Source organism: Chaetodon auriga, chromosome 2, assembly GCF_051107435.1.
Source record: "Chaetodon auriga isolate fChaAug3 chromosome 2, fChaAug3.hap1, whole genome shotgun sequence".
Classification (NCBI taxonomy): Eukaryota; Metazoa; Chordata; class Actinopteri; order Chaetodontiformes; family Chaetodontidae; genus Chaetodon; species Chaetodon auriga.
In genome coordinates, this window is record NC_135075.1 from 24,385,710 (window position 1) to 24,406,008 (window position 20,299).

General features: G+C 43.1%; 1 protein-coding gene across 13 annotated transcripts in view; it reads left to right on the plus strand.

Annotated features, from left to right (window-relative positions):
- The window catches only part of rap1gapb (RAP1 GTPase activating protein b), a 95,361-nt gene that overhangs the window by 45,163 nt on the left and 29,899 nt on the right, over positions 1-20,299 (plus strand). For 9 of the 13 annotated variants that reach the window (XM_076742327.1, XM_076742364.1, XM_076742336.1 and 6 more), the window contains 2 exons: positions 647-682; positions 18,185-18,278. Coding sequence is in view for 6 of the 13 variants with exons in the window: in XM_076742277.1 (XP_076598392.1) it covers positions 647-682; positions 18,185-18,278 (130 nt within the window). In the remaining 7 variants the exon portion in view is untranslated. Of the gene's footprint in view, positions 1-646; positions 683-11,601; positions 11,932-18,184; positions 18,279-20,299 lie in introns of those variants that run through there. The other 4 variants (XM_076742318.1, XM_076742355.1, XM_076742374.1 and 1 more) reach the window with 4 other exon arrangements.

A 20,299-nucleotide genomic window follows, 5' to 3' on the forward strand; every position in this document is an offset into this window, starting at 1 on the left:
ATACAATCATCACATAGTCACTGGGAGCTTTGAGATGATCAGGCTTGAGCAATCATTAATCAGAGATCCACAGATCTATAAAAAAACAAACATCTCAAATCAAAAATAGAACGTAGAGCTGTGAAGGGGAATCAGCCGAGGGCCATCATGAACCGCAGACCCCTCATTCTACATTAGAACTGAAGAAAAGAAACATGTTGGATTACAGGATAGGACTCATCGTTGAGGACCTGAAGGCTGAAGCGTATCTCAAGTGTCGATCCATAAAAGCTCCCTTCGGTATCCCTTTCTTCCCGTCTCTCCCCCTCTTGGCACTCGTTCAATGCCCTGGAATCATAGAGAGGAGATGGGGTGTGAAAACAGGATAGACCACATCACTGCATCTGATGGAGCTCTTGTGCTCAACAAACCTTTGTTTCAGCATGCGTGTAGTTTTACTCATATGCGTTGTATCACGTGGGCATTTCGTCCTGTGCTGCAAGTGACAAACTCTTTTTTATCATCGTCTGCTGTTGTTATAAAAAAAGTCTGCACCAGTAATGATATTATTCATTATTGTCCCAACAAGCAGGTTCTTCACGCATCTTATCTTGTTTCACCAAGATGAGGCACAAGATTAACCCACTGTCACTTTGTTTCTCTCTAGAGTTGACAAGAGCTTCTCCAGGACCAGAACTTTATGGTGAGTCCTCTCCTTTAAGAACAACATTACGCATCAGAGAACACCTTCTTTCCGAGTGTTGCATTTCCAACCATTAAAGCTTTTGCGGCGGAGTCTGCAAGACTCTTTTCCTACTCCACGTGACTGACCTCAGTTTTGATAAGATGTCTAACTTCAGTCAGAAAGTAGATCATCCTGGACAAGCTCCATTCTACATTCTGTATGAAGAGTTGAGATTGCACTATATGTCAGCATTCTGGTGGTCTGTCTGCTCCATCCGTCTGCTGCATGCTGCAGCAATAAACAAGACATTTTCAATACTTTTGCAGCCAGTTGACTCAGCAGGAGGATCATAGAAGTTGGCTTTGATTTGTCCATCAATTCAATGCTTCCTCAGTTACTTCTTCACTTTAACATAAAATCAGCCTTTTTTATGGAGTCAATGGGATGACTTGAGTAAAGATACAGATTTATAAAAGGTGAAGCCTGGTAAGACGTCTATTTTTAGAGCAGTAAAACTCATGAGCTCTTCTTTATGTCAACCCTCACTTTTCCCTGGCTGGCAATGATATTTTCAATCGCGCATAAAAAATTACTTTCTCACTCAGAAAACCTGTTTGCTCTCATGGCTTTGGACATCTGCATATGATCGAAGTGGTGATAGCGGAGCTTGTAATGTTCCCTGCCTGGCGGGTAGTCTCACAGCATGGAGAAGGGAATGCGTGGCTGTAAATACAGGAGCTAGAGCAGATGGAAGGAGACAGGGAGCACAAGTACATGATGTGTGTAAGACCAGCTGGCCATGCCGGGTGCACGCCTTCAAGAACTTGACAAGGGCCACTGAAAGATTGATCGTACCACTTTAAGATTTGCAATATTTCATTGATATTCTATCGGAGTAATGAACTCATGCACTTGTTTTTTTGTGTTGTGAGTTATGTAGCTTCATATATAAATCCATGTTTATAGTTTTGTGATATTTTATTGATGTTTTTATCATTATATTAAGATGTAGCCGACTCAAATGTCATCATGAACTCTTTCCACCTGCTGTGTTAACGTCTGTATTTAGCAGAATATTTCCATTTGACTGACACCGAACATCCTTGAGTTGATTTAGAAGTAGAAATGAAAAGAGACTCAATTTTAATTACTTTTTCTTGAGTCTCTACTTGTATGCTTGTGTATGCAGTGAAGCGATCGAGCGCATTCTTTTGTGTTTCTTCATCGTTATACATCAAATGGCCCGCAGGCTTGAGTCACAGTGAGTGTGGAAAGGCCAATGGGATGGTATACTGGAAAGGGGAAAATTGAAGGTGCAAGGATGATTCAGGCTCATCAGAGGAGAATACACCCTCGCACGCCCGCTGAATTTCATTATGAGGATTCGGGTTGCAAACAGGTCTGTAGCACATGCTGATGGCACCTCAGGGCTGGGCTATGCAGTTGTTGGCCATCCACAGCACAGCTCTCTGATTATAATCACTGAGTCATTATGCCAACTGTGTATTCCATCAATCTTAGGCTGCACTTAGATTAAAAAGCCTAAGTATCAACAGCGTACTTAGTATGTAATAATTCCTTTCTTTTACCCTGGGAGGGATTTCTCGAGGAGTTTATTTTTCTCCAAATCCAGTAGGTTTTGTTCCAGTATCATACATCATTGGATCACTTCAGAAGAGGTTTACGACTTAATTATGATTTAATGTCTCAGTTTTGTCCATAGGGGTGTGTGTGTGTGTGTGTGTGTGTGAGTGTGAGAGCTTGTGTGTGTGTGCGTGGCCTTCTCCTTCTCACCCTCTCACACAGCTATTGTGTTAGGAACAGCACCACGTCGGTGAGATTCACGACAGCATCTGTCATTAAAAACACGCTTTTCTGGGTCCCCTGCCATGTGCCACTGCCTCAAATCCATCACAGCAGCCAGGTGTGTATGTGTGTGTGTGTGTGGTGTGTGTGTGTGTGTGTCAGTGCCCACACTATACTGTCACTCTTTCCGAGCACAACCGTCTCCATCATCTCAACCTGGCGCACAAACGCTCTCTGTTTATTCTGATGTGACTGGAGTAGCCCCGAATCATTTGGACAAGGGGGTGCTCTTCATGAAAGGTGGGAACACACTTATTTTACTGTGCTAAACTGCTCACAGCATGGTGTTCCCAATTAAACACTCATTAACTTGATTGCTCTCGATAATGGTGGTGCTTATCTGCCTCAGTCTAAAGCTCCTGCTATGCTGCAGTAAATAGGTCTGAATAAATGCCATGGCATTTCTGCAAAAAATTGTCATTCCGGACGTCGGCATTTTTGTCCTTAGCAACTGGATTCCACTCTAATGGGGGAAAGCATCAGAATGGCATATTACTATTAAAATTACTGTCTAGTGATGCAGCAAATTAAGTGGAACAACCTGATCACATTCCTATTGTGGTCAAACTATAAATGTAAATAATTTCTTAATTAACTTGCTTGGTTAGGGACACCACTCAAGAGGCTCCTCTCCAAGATAATATGATATATTATGTTTGTGCACAGCTGGAGGTTTGTGTGTTGCCTTGCAGCCCTCTAATGTGAGCAGCTCCAGGGCCACGAGTCTGAGCAACCTTTTGACTGACACGAGGAGCTGGGTGGTAATGAAGTGGTCCTCAGTGGTGAACGATGAGAGAGTGGGGCTAAGAGGCCTCTAATTGGGCATCTGTGCCTCTTCAGATTGCTGTTAATGGCCGCTCTCCCTCCTAATATAGGAGTCGGTGTCGTGAGGAGAAAGCAAACAGGATAAGAGAGCAGCCAACTGGAGCTCAATGGGCAGATGGAGGCTCTTATACTGAGCCAGGGCATGGCTTGACTGTCATGAGGACAAACAAACAGTTTACATTTGACGGTCATGATGGAAAATATGCACAAAATGTGAAAATATTAGAGGAGCCTTTCGATCATTGTGTTGTACCCCATTTTGCCTCCCAACAGCCTGCATCTCATCTCACGGATGTTCAGTTGGACTGAGATCTGATGGCTGAGCAGGCGACTGCATCAAACTGTATTCATTGTAGTGTTCACTGATCCAGTCCTGTGCAGTCTTAGCCCGGCAGCACAGGGTATAACCCTACTGCTTGAATCTCAGGGCTTCAGTTTTCGCACTGGGCACCAATGTGCAATGAAAGCACACCCACACACTTTAATTCCCTTCGTGCCATGTTGACACATAGCATACAGGATGTGCAAGGTCATTTCCTTTGTGTATTCCTCCCTTCAATGTAAATTATTTTTCAACTATGTCCATATATCCAAAACTCATTGTTCGCCCCGATTCTTTTATTGGAAGCCCAAGAACAGACCGGAGAAATCTTCAGTTCACAGTCGAAGTATTTATTGAGGTCACAGGTAAAGTATAGCAGCGCTGGGCTCAGAATGACAGAGTTCCCACAGGAGCTCCATCAGAGTGAGCACAGATCTCTGATAAAAGCTCACATTTATCTTCTTGGGCTAAGACAGCCCCGTACAGAAGTTGGACCAAATGTAATTGCCAGTTACCAAGACATGGATAGTCCAACTACTGTCCACATCTTGTCCTTGGAATGTGATAAGCAACCTTTGTGTGAGTGTTGTTTGGGCGTGTATCTAATGCAGCAGACCTCACTGACAGAAAAGACAGAAGAGAAAAGTGTCATCTGCCTCCTGTTATCCAAACTGGCTTTCACCAGTCATGTTATCTTACAGCTCTGAACGGTACAAGGACATTCATTAGGTTACATAAGTGCAGTAAGAAAGTACAGAATAAAAACACATAAAATCACTAGACAGAGCCAAAGTGTTACATCATCATTGTAGAAAAGTTTAAGTACTGAATTAAGCTGTGGAACTCTCTGAGCTCTCTGGGGTTCATCAGCTGCGTTCCTCTACGAGTCTCACTGTATCTTAACCCGGACTGTCATTTGGCTGGACCATCTGTTGCTCCGCACAGTTTATTTCAGCCTCTTCTGATCTGGTCTACCCCTTCATCTCCACTGATTGAAGTGGATTCTACTGATGATATCAATTAAGAGCCATAGCCTTCGACTGGAATTAGCATGACTGGATTTCATTCAGGCAACTTCAGTCCCCTCATCCCTCCGTCCCCACCCCGCTGTTACGTATTGTTTTTTCTCACATCACAAAGTGTCAGCCCAATCCATAAATCACACGTGTTTATCAAAGCTCACGCTGAGAGTGAGTGATCACATTTGCATGCCCATCAGTTCTGATGACGTTTTCATTTAAGAGAATTTAGATGTCTGGAGGCACAGCTGTGGCTCCTCCGAGGATGACAATACACAGCCTGAAGTCCATTTAAATCTAATACATAAAATAACACAAATCCATTTCAAGATATTGCCTAAAATTTCCACTGACTGCATTGCAGAGACACTTCTGGCAGGACTGGAATGCCATATTTATTGTGTTTACATATGTGTACACAGTATTATTTAGAGTGGTTTATGGCTCGCATGTATCTAATCTATGGCATACCCACACAATAGATTTGTGTTTGACATAACAGTCTTGTCATTGTGAAAGACTGCAGGTGTCTAAAAGATTTGCAATAAAGCTGACTGCAATCTTCCAATGATGTTGAAGCAAACATTTCACATTAGCTTGAGTTTTGTCGTCAAAACATTAAAGGCAGGCCAGCAGCACTCGTTAAACCCGGGTTGTGTCACCGGTAGTGGTTCACAGAGGAGCTGGGTTTTATTTTGGGTAAAAAGCACCGCGGCTTTGGCTTTTTCTGCCTCTGCACAGGTGACAGTCGAGGCTGGAGGCTTTATGTTTTCAGGATGTCCGTCTGTCCAACTCTTGTGAACGCAAGATCTCAGGAACACCCAGAGGGAACTTCTTAAAATCTGGCACAAATGTTCACTTGGACTCAAGGATTAGATTTTGGTGGTCAGAGGTCACTGAGATCTCAGAGAGCTCATGTTTTTGGCCCTAACTCCACATGGCTACAAGAACTCATACACTCAAACGTTTAATAGGGTATATGATGAGGTGATGACCTTTTATATCCAAAGGTCAAAGGTCAGCTTCACTGTGACATCATGATGTTCTGCAGGAACAGACTGTGACCATATTTCACATGTGGTCAGATACTGAATTGGTGACACTAATCTTGGGAGTCCACTTTGAAACTGTGCTGATTTCATAGATCTTCTGTGCTGTTGAATGTGTGTGTGAAGCATCCACGTTTTGGACTTTCTAGCTTTCTTTGCAGCAGCATCCATATTTGAAGTATTGTAATCCACCACAAGCTCATTGGTTTTGCTGATATTGAGCTTCAGGTGATTGTTGTTGCACCATGTGACAAAGTTCTCTATCAGTCGTCTGTAAAAATAGTCTCAAGAGAAGACGGTATGTTTATTCACTGGACTCATACGTGTCAATATAGTCATAATTCTGTCTGGACAGACGTGGATATAAACAGCCTCTTGCCTGGTTGGCGGAGGCATACACCCGTGAGACGATAATTCTTGTTTAGTCGATGCTCTGGCTGTGCGCTGTTTCAGCTGCATCAAAAGAGACCCCCGCTGCGATCCAGACGGGTGTGTCCAGTTCTCAGTGAGTTCACAGAGGAAAACATTATGACCCAATGCAGTTGCAATATGGCCTGCTTATGCAGGTTGTGCGGAGGGCACAGTCGCAGAGATGTTGGAGGTTATTTTAGCAGATGGGGTTCGACTGTTACTCGGTGCACCTGTTCAGTTAAACACATGCTAGACTGCAGCTGTGATGACTCATGAGCCATGAATTTTAGGATCTTTTTGTTGTACTGTCCACCCTCTTGCTACACTTTTAATCATGTTAACGTTAAGACGCTGTGACAGACAGGTGTTGTGAAATACATTACTGGATATTGACAGATGCTTTTGCCGACTCCCCATTTACATTCAGATTATCACAACACTGATTATTCTAATATTACAGCAACTGCTGCATATTCCTCCACTGCGCTTCATTAACTTCCCACTTATATAGTCGTATTCAGCTATTCCATTGAAAAGCTCGGACTTATTGAGGGGGGTAATGTTGCTTGCATTTGTAGCCATTTAACATTATCAGGAGGTCGACTCCATGTAATCAAGCTCTGTTACATCTCAGTTCAGGAGACTCTGCACTTAGGCTCTGTGCATACCTCACTGAGTGGGATGACAGATAGCAAAGGAGAATGACGATGGAGGGAGTGATGCATCACTCATACAGTACAGTGCAGTTGTTTCGCTCAGACATGTATTGTTTCCTCCATGAACATTGTTCTTAAATAGAACTTCCAAATCATTCTTCACAATTGCACAATGACGTATATGCAATTAATGTTGTCAACTACATGTTTCTATGAATGTCGCTTTCTTTTGTCTGGAAAACGGTGAAGACAGTGTGATGCTTGGTTATGAGATTTCCAAATGACAATTACAGTACGGCTCATAAACTGTTGTTGTTGTTTTCCCACAAAGCCACGAACGCACTTCGCTGTATCAAGGCTGTAAACGAGACAACCTTTAATTATCCAGGCTGGTTTTATGCTTCAACATAACCATATTCTGGCATTTCTTATGCAGCTCTTATTCTTCATTAGCATCTTCTTGTTCTCTGCTTCTGTCTCTGCTTGAGGTCACCTGTGTTGTTATTTTTTTTTCTCCTTTTTGTGCTCCTCACTCAGCAGCCGTCGTGCCCACCTGGAGCAGCTGCTGACAGCCCTGCATGTCCACATAATGACTCTAATCAGCCCATTAGTCACCGGGGCACTCAGAAACACTGCAGTGTGGGGTTTGCTTCAATCCACTCAACGTTCAATCAATTCAGGATGAGAAAGTGCTGTCAGAAATTTAATTTCCAAAATGTTAATCTGGGGAAAGTTTGTCTTTGCATACTAAGAAATAACTTTGAATAGTATATTAAGGCTATAAAATGCAGCTGATGTTAGCTGTTTCTGTGTGTTGTTAAATTGCTAGAATATGTAAATGTACTGTGGTGTTCCCTGGAGCCAGGTTTGTTCAGAAGAAAACTAAGGTAGTTCTTCCTCTATAGTACAGCCAGCAGGCTCAGTTTAGCTCCCAATCAATTTTTTCTGGCCCTCAAATTAAGTCAAAGTAAACTCTTCTTTTTGATCATTTTTAGTGGTTTAATTATGCTGTGCCTCAAAAAGGGATTTTTCCAGAAACTTGTTTTCTAGGGCATTTTAACCAACAAACACCTACCTGCAATTCAGAGTTCTCAGTTCCTGCAGGTGTGAATGTGGTCGTGTTTGTCTAAGCCTGTGTGATTGGCGGCCCGTTCTGCATGCTGGGATCAGGTCGAGGCCATGCAGGGATTATCTGCATTGTTATTACATTTAAATTTAACGTAGATGTGAGTCCTGATTTAGTGGATCCACATAAATTAGATACAAATAGGTGCATAAGATAATTCTTGACGGCAGCCAGGAAATGCAGGAATTGTTGTGTTGGTGAACTGTGGACGAGCTACAGCCAGTGTTCCATATGCTACCTGCCCCACTGATGGTCCCGTGGTTTCACACTCGGTTTGGGTCCAGGTTTATCACTGCCAAAATCAATAGAGAGGGCCACCCAAACACAAGGTAATTATGAGAGCCAGCAGGGTTCTGGGAGTGCTGACAACACTGTTGTGTTGAAGAAGTGCTTCCTTTCCCTTCTTTCAAACTGTGAGGGGAATGAACGCCATGGCCAAGTCCTGCGTCCCAAAGCTGCACACGATAATTACGATTTTGATCTTGTTCCTCTTTTGCTGCTTTAGTTTAAAGGAGCCCAATTTTCTCATAAGCAAACCAAAGTTATGTTTACATTCACCAAAACACATTGTGTGTATCGTGTGAAGTGCAATGCCCTCCTCTTAAAACATTTGACAGCGTGATTTTACAAAGAAGATTTCAAATCCTGTTTTGTTTGCATCCATGTTTGCTTGCTAGCAGTCTTCTTATTCCCTGTTGTCAATGGGGCGTCACCACCACCCATTGTAGGTCAGCAGAGTAGCGTGAAACCAACTGCAGGATGTAAGATACGTCACCGCATACTTGTACGCATGCACGAGCATCCTTGTGCACATGCAGGATTCAAACAAACCTGCTCTTTCTGCAGCTTCGATTGTTTTTTGTTGTCAGCACTGGCCTGCATGCGCACACAGCTCCAGAATACTTGATACAAAATTGGATTGGCTTTCGTATCAGCCTGATCCCATTTTATGGTGGGAAAGCTGTTGAACAGAACTTGTGAACAAAAGTCAAGAAGACTTTCACACAGCTTGTAGCCTTCCTGTTGACCCCCAAGGTTAGAAGTTTTGACAGCAGGGGGGAGTCCCAAATCCCACGTCTGATTCCTCAGCCTGAAACTAAACTAAGGTGCACGATCTTTCTGCTCAGTACAATATGTGCTTTTCATTTTGCATTTCCCTGAATGTTAAACAGAGGGTGTGAAATACCAGCTGCTAAGGGTCTCTCAATCAAGCAATAATAAAAGACAGAGTTTGATGATGCTGTGAAGTAGCGTGGAATAATGGGAGTAGTTGTCTTCCTTGTTAAAATCCACCATTGCTGATGACCATGAATAATTGTGGTCTGTCACAAGTGTGCGATACAAACAGTAGTAAACAACAGAGGGCTTGCTCAAGTCATCTGGTGTATCACTTGTTTCCCCGAGAAGTTATAGCAAATGAAACGCTCCGTTACCTTGAACAAAACTACGGATTTCTGGGTTGAGCGTTTTGGATAATAAGTACACAAAGTACACAACTCAAGAAAATGGTAACAAAGGTCTGGTTGTTTTTAGACATTTCAATGTGGAAATGTTACATATTTTGCCTTTAAAGGTTTCATCCATCCACAGAGCTGCTAGACCTTTAGCAGAGGAGCGTTTATATTTTTAAAGGAGTATTGACAAAAGTTTTGACCTTTGACTGAAACTGCGGAGGCAGTTTTGCAAAGATTTGAGCTATATCCTGCGTGTCACTGAAGTTCAAATAACATCACTCATACTTGTGTAAATGAGTGGAACAGAAGAAGTAAAAGCTGCAGACTTTTTGTGATAGAGATGGAGAAAGCAAGCTCTGGGTAAGGCTGCTGGGACTGCCGCTACCCTCCAGTTTTAAAGGAGGGGCGCTTAAGCATGCTTTGTTGTCCTCATCTATATGATGTCTTGTAAATTTAAGTGTTACTGATTCGTTTTCTCAGAGTATTCTCTGCAGTTTGGTGGTGTGTAAGCATTTAAATTTAGTCTCAGCTGCCTCGGGAGAGGACTGCGAACAGAGTGGGAAGCAGACAGTTACAATGAGAGACAGAGTCAGAGAGGGGGCTGAAACTAATGAAATGAGAAATGGAAAAAAAAAAATAGTCACAAGAGTCTCAGCGTGACCCACATACAATTGCTCTTGGAATTGCACACCATCTGATTAACTTGACAACTCTGAATTCCAAGGTACTCACTTGGAATAAAATACTGATAATTTGTTTAATCAAGCTCCTCCTGACCTGGTTTGACTCCTGTTTGCTCTGCCCTGTGTAAGCAGGGATCCTCTTTCATCTTCAGCTCCACCCGGCTGGCAGAAAGGTGTTGATTGTACTTAACCTGTGTGCTTCGTGCTCTTTCTCTGCCAGAGCTCATCTTTGTTCAGGTGATTCCTGCCCTCCCTGGGGTAACACTATCTTCCCCGGGTGAGTGATAGAGCAGCTTACCTGAGACCTGTGCTGGAAAACCTCAATGTAGGCTTGGTTAGCCATTGTAACCCAGAACCTCCTGAGTAGTAAATGGAAAGGACACAGGTTTTGTGTGTTCCTTTCTTTGTGGTATACTGCTTTGTCTGTGTGTGTGCTTAAGCTAGCTCCGGGCTACCTGTAACATTATACACACAGGAGGGTGTGGACAAGCCAACATGCCGCCATAAGGCTTGGCTCACTTCCCCTTATGGGTTTGTTTCACGGCCTGCAGCCTGGCTTATCGATTGGCACTACCATTACATGTTCTGCAGCTTGGTACTCTCATTAGAACTTTGACTGTAACCCTAGCAAGCAGCTAAATCTGTTTTCAAAGGTGATGCTTCAGAGCAAAGACGCAGGAGGAGGAAGGATGCACATACGGTTCTGGAGAGTGAGCTTCTCTAACGCTGTTTTCCGAAAGCCGGAGCACGTTTGGTAATGCAACGCATCATTTATTATACACAGATCTTTTCCAGCTTTCGTTTCCACCTGCATGGAGTAGTGTATTTGTGGAACAGCCCTGTATAAACATCCAACGAGCGTTAGAAGGTTGAGTAACAGCAAGGAAGTTTATAATGCATTCTGAATCATCATTTTCATCTGAAACTGCTCTTGTTGCAGCATCTATGAGCTGCTTCCATGTAAGATCTACATGGGAGAGGTGGACATCCAGTGAAATCCAGTGAATGTCTTTTATGCAAGACTGCTTTGTTTTGACTGTGCGTGTAATATGTGGTGACGTCCTGTACTGTCTTATTCATGAGGATTAGGAAAATGTGATTACTCGTACTACACTGGACAACAGCGACCTGTGTTTACTCCTCTGTTGGTTGAGCAAGTGATTTTCTCCATTATGTGAGAGCGTGCAACAAAATCTGCAGCATTTGAGAGCTTTTCAGCTAACTGCCTGCCACTAATGTGTCAAATGGACAATGGGATGGTTAGGCTAATTTCTGCTGAAGAGGTTTTACGATGTTGGAACAAGCTGTCAGAGTGAGGCCGATTACAGGACAGAGGGATTTGATGTCGCCTTTGAGATGAGGTAATGCCCTCATCTCTAATGTTTTTTGAAAACTTTGCTTTCAAGCCTACATCCGGCCACAGAATTTTGTCCTATTGAATGAGCAGAATCTGTTGTTAACAACCAGAATCGCTGAGGCAAATGCTAAGCAACACCCACAGCTTGGATGGGCAGCTCTCTATCATAGAAAGCGAACAATGGGGAGACATCGGAAGAGAGAGCAGGAGATAGAGAGAAGGGAGCGTTTGTGCTCCTCTCCGAGTAGAACAGCCTGTTAAAGGCACGCATGTATGTGAGGAAGGGGAAGAGAGAAAAACAGGGAGGGTCGGACAGAAAGGGAGGCTAGAGGGAGGGCTGCTCTCAGCATCATCTGACAGAAGAGAGGCTGATCTCCGACAGCAGGTGTTGGAGGATAGAGAGACTGAGTCAGACACACGGAGGGAGCGATACATACAGGAGCACCAAGTTGCTGAGGAGAAGAGACTTGAGCTGAAAGTGAGGCAGCACTTCAGACAGGTAAGCTTGGATAGAGACGACAGTGCACTGCGCTTGTAGGGAGAAACTGTTGAAAGGCAGATGAACTGAGAAAGAAGGAGCCCTAAGTCAGTACAAGAGAGATAAATGGACGTTTGTGATGGGAGCAGCTGAAGAAGAGTCTGCCTCTTGTTTAGCTTTGCGTCCAGCTGCAGCTCATCTGTCCTGATCTCTTCATCCTTTGACACTCGAGACCCTGAACTTTCTCTCCGTGTCCCTCTGTCTTCCTCTCCCTTTCTCTCTTGTTCAAGCAGGAAGCGGCTGACTGGCATCTCGAGTAAATGAGTCTGCTTTCATTGTGCATTAGCTGCTGCACTTGATTAGATTAGTAGCTCTCCACTAAGTGGACCTGCAAAGCTTAGGGGTTCATGTGTACTTGTCTCTCTTGGACTGCCTGCGTGCTTGTCTTTCAACGTGTGTGTGTGTGTGTGTCGTGCTGGTAGAAGGAAAGATGCAGCCAAACAAGACTCTTGAAGCAAAAATAGGATTCAAATATTATTTTTGTTCAGTGTTTATGAATCTCAGGAACTCAACCCCAGAGCAGGAATTTAATCTATAATGCCACCGAAAGGCAAAACCTGGAGCTGCTCCAGTTCAGATGACTTGGAAAATAAGATTCTCGTCTCAGATTGCTTTGAGCTGTCACATTCAGTCGAGCTTCATTTAAATGTTGCGTCAACAATTATCAAGAAGAAAATCTGCCAAAATATCTGCGAAGTTTGTGCTTGGGTCCAAGCCAGCTTCCAGTTCAGTCCTGCTGGAGTAACAGGATTTGTCTTTCGGTGAGATTGAGAGAGGAACTGACTGATGATAATGATAATGATGATGATGGTGGTGGTGATGATGATGATGACAACCCTTTATAGTATTAACAAAACAGTAACAGCTGTACACCCAGTAAATCTGGTGTAAGCAATGCGAGATAAACAACATCCCAGAGTTGGAAGAGTCCCAGTTACAAAGGGCGAATCATTTCTCCTTTTCAGCCCAGCCTTTTGAACAGCAGCTAGAGCCAACAGGCTGCAATTAACCTTGACAGAGTAGGATTGTTGCTGATGGACTGGTGGCTTGTAGTAACTGACAGATTTACTAGGTGGTAGTTGCTGTTTTCGTACGCTGATGTTGTTGTTTTGTAAAGTGAAGGGGAGTTATATTGGGCTATCTTATCGATAAATCTTTATTTCAATGAAAGAAACCTTGCTACGCTGTCAGACCTATAATTACCCAATCACGAGCTAAACACTGACTTACTGTCATTAGTTGGGCAGCTGGATCATCCTGGTGCTCGGTGTGTTTTAAGTTTGTTTTGCTTCTTGTTTTATACAGAAATCCTCACAGAAAATCCATTTGACATAGAGTTACAAAAGCACTGGATGGCACTTCAGATCTCTTTATGAACACAAGATGCCCCAAAGTCTTTTTGCTGAGGAGGACTTGTGTGCTAAAGCCCATTTGGTTGCAAAGGAGTTTGCTGTGCCATTAATAGACAAGGTTACTGCACCATAGCAGCACTCAATCCAGTGATATCTGACTCTTCCTGCAGTGCCCGTGGCTATCTTTTGTTTGCCAATGCATCTGTTGAGCTGGCACACATGCATGTTCAGCTTTATGTAGCCTGGGGTCACCAGTATTTACTGCACTAGAACCATTGTAGATTTTGCTGATAAGCCTTCGAAGTGAGCCTTTATGTAAGTCTCTTAATTCTTTCTTCCTCAGCATTGTCAGTTATTTGGTTTCATAACATATCTTTTTGTAAGCCTGTGATTGTTTTTCTCTGCTGCAGTGATGAATATTGTACTGGAACATGCTGGTAGGCCTGATTTTCGGCTCACTGCAGTTAGACTTTGTGAGGCAAACAAATTGTCTGTCCACAAACTAGTGTGGTGCAAAGTCAGTGCAATTTTTGTAAAATGAGATTTTTAGATGTACATTATAATCAGCTTCATCTTGAAAGATGCAACCACTTCTCCAATGTTACAACCAACACATAGCTGTTAGAATGGATTGGATGGTGAAACGCAGTAAACCCACCTCTAAATGAAATGATAATTGAACTGTTCTGAACTGAGGATAATTATAACGACTAAGCATTAATCATCCGTGAGGCAGAACACATCTTTTGCTATTTTGTTTAGTTTTTTCCTCTTGAGGTGAGCAAAAGTATCGTAAAACTTGCAAAAAATACTTTTTTAAAGCCTCCCTAGCAAACCAACTTGTCATTTATGGGATATAAAGGTTAGAACACCTACCTCCATATTTTAATGGCCAGCAGATTGTGTAATTGATACGTGCATTGACCCCTGACATGTAAAATAATGGCTCAGCTGTTTTGCTGTATCTGACTGACCTTGACCCTCTCCTCTCTGTAACTGCTGCATCGCGGCACAGAAGCATCCTACTCAAATGTACATTTAAAATTCAGTTTGCAGAGCATCCAGTGATGCCCAGCTCATTTGTATTTGCAGGTGCTGCTCAGCCTGAACCATCATTGGACTACAGAAGGCTGAAATTCTTATCGGAGCTCATGACCCAGCAGTCTGTGGAGGCAGCTGCTGGCAACACATTGGATTAATTGGCGGATTTAGTTTCGCAATCCTTTGTGTATTTAGAAACTTTCTTCTGTCAGGAATAAATATAAAAGCATGAGTCTATCATGAAGAGCATCATAATCCAGTTAGGAAAGAGAGCTTGCAGGAGAATGGCAGTTATTTTGGAGATTTGTTCACTGGTTTACCAACATAAATAGCAAAGATAGCCGTTTGTCTCTGGTGAATAGTTTGCTCTGCTGCTTCATGGGAGCACTTTAGAAAAAGCTATTTTTAGCCACTGATGGTGATTAGCAGCATGATGAGAACCTAGAATGGAAAAACATCAAATGAGTGAGGTCATTTTTCTTAAATGTAATGTACTGCTTTTACAATCCATGAGTGCAGAAGCCATTTTGAAATGAAACAGAAGATTTTTCTTCGCCTTACCTTCTCATTCATCTTTCATCAGTGTGATCTATGGTATATGTATAATTCAGAAAAGGATCAAATGCTATGCTTGGACACTCAGAGGTCATCATTTAAAATATAATCTCCTGAATTGTCTCCTGATAACTACATTTTCCTCTAAGATGACTCAGGAATTTGGTAATAGGAGCTGTAGTTTTCTCTAATTTTATGCTAACATTCACTCTGTATTGTAGGTTTTGGGCTTGTTTTTCAAATGTAAGATCTTTCAGTGATAGGTAATGTTGCTAGGTGACACGCATTTGTACAAGTGCAGCAGAAACTCAAATCAACCACAGTGTGGAGAGAAAAAATACAGAGCTGTGCGCACAGTGCATCTACCACGGAGCAGGAGGTGCTAGTACCTGCAAGATGAAGGTATGGCCAAAAAAATAAACCACACATGAAGTGACCGCACACTCAGCCCACAAACACAGATGATCAAGGGGCTTTTATTCACTTTGGCACGAGCAGAGGGAAGAGAACGTGACACACAGTGCATCTGCAGGGCTGCAAGAATGAACTTTTCACCCGGCGTTGTGTGTGAGCAGCTTGGCAATTGGCTCACTCATTGTTTAAGCTGGCTAGATAAGCCTTGCTCAGGATGTGCCACCAGCGTGCCAATCATCCAGCCAACGTGACACAGTGACCCGGCCACCTGGCTGCTGCTCCGCACAGGACTGACCTGTGCCAGTCACCAGGCCCGAAGCTCATTAGGACACACCAGCGCGTTAAAACAGTTGGTTATTTATATAAGGCGAGTGCACCCCAAGTAAGGAAGAAACTGCGCTTTTCCTATAAGATGCATAAGATTATTAAGACAATATGGCTTTCTGATTGCAGACATCTTAGCTTGTCCAATGCATTAGTTGTGTTATTAACGTAAGTGATAACACTGAAATAAATAATGGGTCATTTACAATTAGGAATGCCCCCAGGCCACATTGCAATGGGGACTGGTGATTCAAATATGATGGAAAAAGTGAGAGAATGCAGAAAAAACAAAACCTTTATGGGACTTATCAACCTGCTTAATTTTAAAGAAGAAGTTTTATCACCTAGAATAGATTAGCGTAGATTATTACTTCACTTTACTGCTATTATTTAATAATACTGCAAGATTTGTACCAGGATTCTGCTGGCCAAGATAGTTTGACCACCTTTAATAACACATGAAAGAATGATTTATTTCCACCCAGTAAATTGAGAGATAAACCCTCGTCATAACCATTAGTCCAGCCTGTGCAGCACAGTTTTCTTCATGCTCTTTGCATGCCAAGGATTTTATCTACTGCACCAGTGCATCTCAGTGCCTGTGCAGCAGACGATGAACGACTGAATATTCCTCTTTGATTTGAAACTCAATAAATCGATATCATACAGTATCATCGTGTCATATGTCGGGATGGTGGTATTTGATAACGTGTGCTCGCTGTGATCGTCAGAATATGCCAGCCCGAAATCTCTCGCTGAGTCAGATTTAACATTTACTCCGTCGCCAGATATTTCTGTTATCTGCCTTGTCAATTAAGGCAGTGACGGTATAAACAGGCACTCGCAGTCACACATGCACGTACCACAAGAAATATATTCCTCTTCTGTGATGAGAGCCACCAAGCGTGCTGTCAGTAGTGAAAGTGGCAGGCTGTCAGCCAGCCCTCATCCTTCTGTCCATGGAGTTTTCCTAATCAATATTTATTTGCACCTTTGTGCTTTGCCTTACATTATGGATATGGTTTATCCCACATGGGAAGTTGGTTAGCTGTCGGCATGCTGAAGCAGTGAGCAGGTGCTTACATGCATTGTGCAACGGGTGAAGCATGATTAAAGAAACATGAATTTCAAGGAATAGTCTTTTGTGCGTGCAGACGTAAAACAAATACAGATTGTAAATTAGTGTGACAATAACTGTGTGTTTCACAGATGTGTGTTTCAGATTTGGCATCTGACCTTGGTACCCTAACTAACTGCTCTCATGGGACAGTTTAACAAGGTGTCACCTCAGTCCACAATAAGCAGATTTGTGGCTGAACAGGCCCGGTAAGCCTGCTCTTTGTAGGGAGATTTTCATGCGTCATTCTTGGCTCGAAGCGGCATTTGACATCATATTTTCATTGTGTTCCAGCTGCATTATATGAAAGATGTAACAAAGTTCACTCTCTGGAGGAATGTCAGTTCTGAGAAGCTGAGGATGCTGCAAGAAAGATCTGACAGCCTCATTCAATCATTTCCTGGGTTTCAGCAGAGATCAGAGGCAACACAGAACAGTGTTCCTGCTATGTTACAAATAAATGTCCTAACCTCAACTCCAGGTCAGCAGTCTGTTGTCATAAAAGTGCTGCTGTGTTTACTCAGACTTGTAGATTCTCCCCATTTGTAAGAAGCAAGGTGTTTTCAGGCAAGGAGAGCTGCAGTATCTAGTAATAGACTGTTTGCAGAAGAAAGACCACTGTGTAAATGAGCTTATTTCAACCTCTCCACCTTTAAACCACTGTGGTGTGTGCCAAGATGGCAGAATGGAGGAAATATGTGAGTGAGTGTGTGTGCGTACAAGTCTCCACCAATTCTCACTCCATTCTCACCAAGAAATGAGATTGGGCTATTGTTCAGTGTTTCCTTTGCTCCTAAGCAGTGAGCCCTCTGCTGCAGGTCTGTGAACAGGCTGCATGCACAGACGGGCTGCCGGTTCTGGCAACTGACTGCTGTGTGAGACAAAGTGCGAGGTGATATGCTGTGACCAGAATCCTGGTCATACTGGTAATTCACTCCAATCGCTCAGAGAGGAGAAGGGGCCGGAAGGAACAGAGGAAGAGACGCGAGGGCGGCGGGTAAAGAGATGAAAGCTGAGGGTCCTTTCTTCTTCCGCTTGTATCAATTTTCACTTTGTTCTCCCTCGTTTCTACGCTTCCCTCTTCCTCTGTGCAGCTCTGCTGATTTCTACTGTTTCACAGTCTCGCCTCCAATCGCACTCATCTCATCGCCTCCAACCTCGCTGGTGTGAGGGCAAAAAACTGTGGGGAAGCTATACACAATGGATATGTATTACTCCTGAATGAAGAAACTCTCTCTGGACAGTGGTGTAATAATAACACCCCGCTCATTGTAGTAAGAGCTGAATGATGGTCTTTGCCAACTGTGATGCAGACATTTTGGTGTGCTCTTATTGCTTAAATGGAAACTCAGCTCAAGGCCATAACCTGTCTTCTCTCTCCTCCCACCCCTCCATCCTCTCTGACTCACAGGAAACAAGATGGAAGGATTCCTCGTATCTCTGATGAAGTAGAGCCCTCGCTTGTACACCCCCACCCTCCATTTCCTCTTCCCTCACTTTCAAAGGTAACGCACGACTTCGACCTGCTGCTGTTCTCTATTCAGGTTTGAATCCGGTGCAGTTGCTGGAGTCAGACATAGAGACGGTGCCAAGGATCTGATCTGATCTGATGAATGTGAAACTGAACATTTTCAAGCTGCCTACATTTTTTTTTTTTCCCACACACGAGCTTTTTTACAGCGCATATTTGGACACATCATATCGGTAAAAGCACAGGTGTAATTAAAGGATGGAGTCTCAAGTTTTCAAGTCCGTCTTTAAACAACAGTCAGGTGCTTGTGCAAATAATGAAACAGGTTTTGCTTGCTGGAATCATTCCTCCTGTTTGCACTGGCCTTTAGGAGGTCTCGTTCTAATGTGCAATGAAGTTACCTTACTAACAAGTATTGCCTGTTCAGCTCTTATTCCTCTGTGCCGTAGGTTTTAAAGCTGTATACCTCCAGTACCAATGAGTGCCATAGACATCTAGAGGGGAATTTATAAAGAATTTAGAGATAGACAAACACGTTGTTGGTTGTGGTCGTTTCATGGGATTTGTTGTCAGCAAGACCAATATAGAATAACATCAGCCTAACCCTTTAAGGAGAGAGGTCAGATCAGTAATGGCCATTTGTGATAGCGTGAATCTGGTCGGCTAATTTTAGCACTGAAATAGTGTTATCAGTCTGTGGAGTTTAATTCCTCACACTTCCCTGGTTTCCTCCCTCTTCTTTGCTCATCATATTCTTTAGCTGTTACACGCAGGTGAAAAGTGTCTCTAATGCCCTACACCCCCGGTGGCTGTTGGCAGGCTGTTGTCTCTTCTGACAGAAGAGTTTGTGCCCTCTGTCACAGGCTTCTGGGACGAATATAGATCTGCAGCAGTTGCTCCGCTCTAACACAGCACATACCAAAGGAGGCACATTGACATTATTTTTACCTCACATGCAGTGGAAATACAATTTGTAAGGCATTAATCTGTGGTTATATATGGAGCTGAACAGAATAGGCTTGCAGGGATGCATTTGTTTTTCAAATGTTGTCTCCATGTCTCCAGGTGAGAAGTGTTCTCATTCATGTAATTTGTTATGTTAAATCACACAGCTAAGGATTTTATAATGTTAAAAGTTACATGGAAAGCAAGTGCCAAGATGCACAGTGTGTTTGTAGTGGCAGGGTTCCTACAGTGCGTATGTAGAGTTATAGGTTGCACACAGTGGGGCTGTTAGAGCCTAAAACAAGACGGCAACACTTCACAGTTTACTGCTGCCGAAATAGCCAGTGGTTGAAGTTAAAAGCTCTTTAAGTAATTCAGCCAAGAGTTTGTGAACGGAACAGAGCTGACTTAAGGACTTAAGACAAACTCAAATAGTAGAGCTTGGATCAGAGAATGTAGAGAATACTTAAGACATTATACCCGGTTTGACATTCTGAAAAGTGCTGTGATGGAGTTTTCATTGTACATATATGGTACTAATACCCTGATGTTGGCCTGTAAGTTGCAGTGGAACCTTTGCACACAGATATAACTACAGACATTTCATATGTCTCTTCTCAGTTTGAAACTGTAAAGCCTGACTTTTCACCTCTTCGAGTCAGACACCTTCATTCAGTGTGTTATAACGAAGCAATCAGAGCTGACGACCTGAAGGTTTTTGTGTCGTGATCTCTGACTACAATACAGGAGCCCCGTTCCCAGCAAAGCCACAGATTCGTCCCCACGTGGATCCACACATGTGCTTCAAGTCTGATTATCACAAAAACCCCAGCGTTCGGTTTGTTTTAAAGGGGAGCTCCACCAATTTTACACATTGAAGTCTGTCAACAGGTGTTGGTGAGCACTGCTGTGAAAAAAGCTTGTATGAAGCCCTGTGGCTACAGAGAGAGCGGCACGGAGGCTGATAAATTGCCTCCAGTGATGTCACTTGACTTGAAAAGTACAAGTTTGAAAATGAAATAAATCTGGGGGTGTGCAGTTCGAAAGAAGTGAGTTTACAAGACCTCTGTGGCCCACTCCTCATCTCTGCTTGACGCTAACAACTCGAGC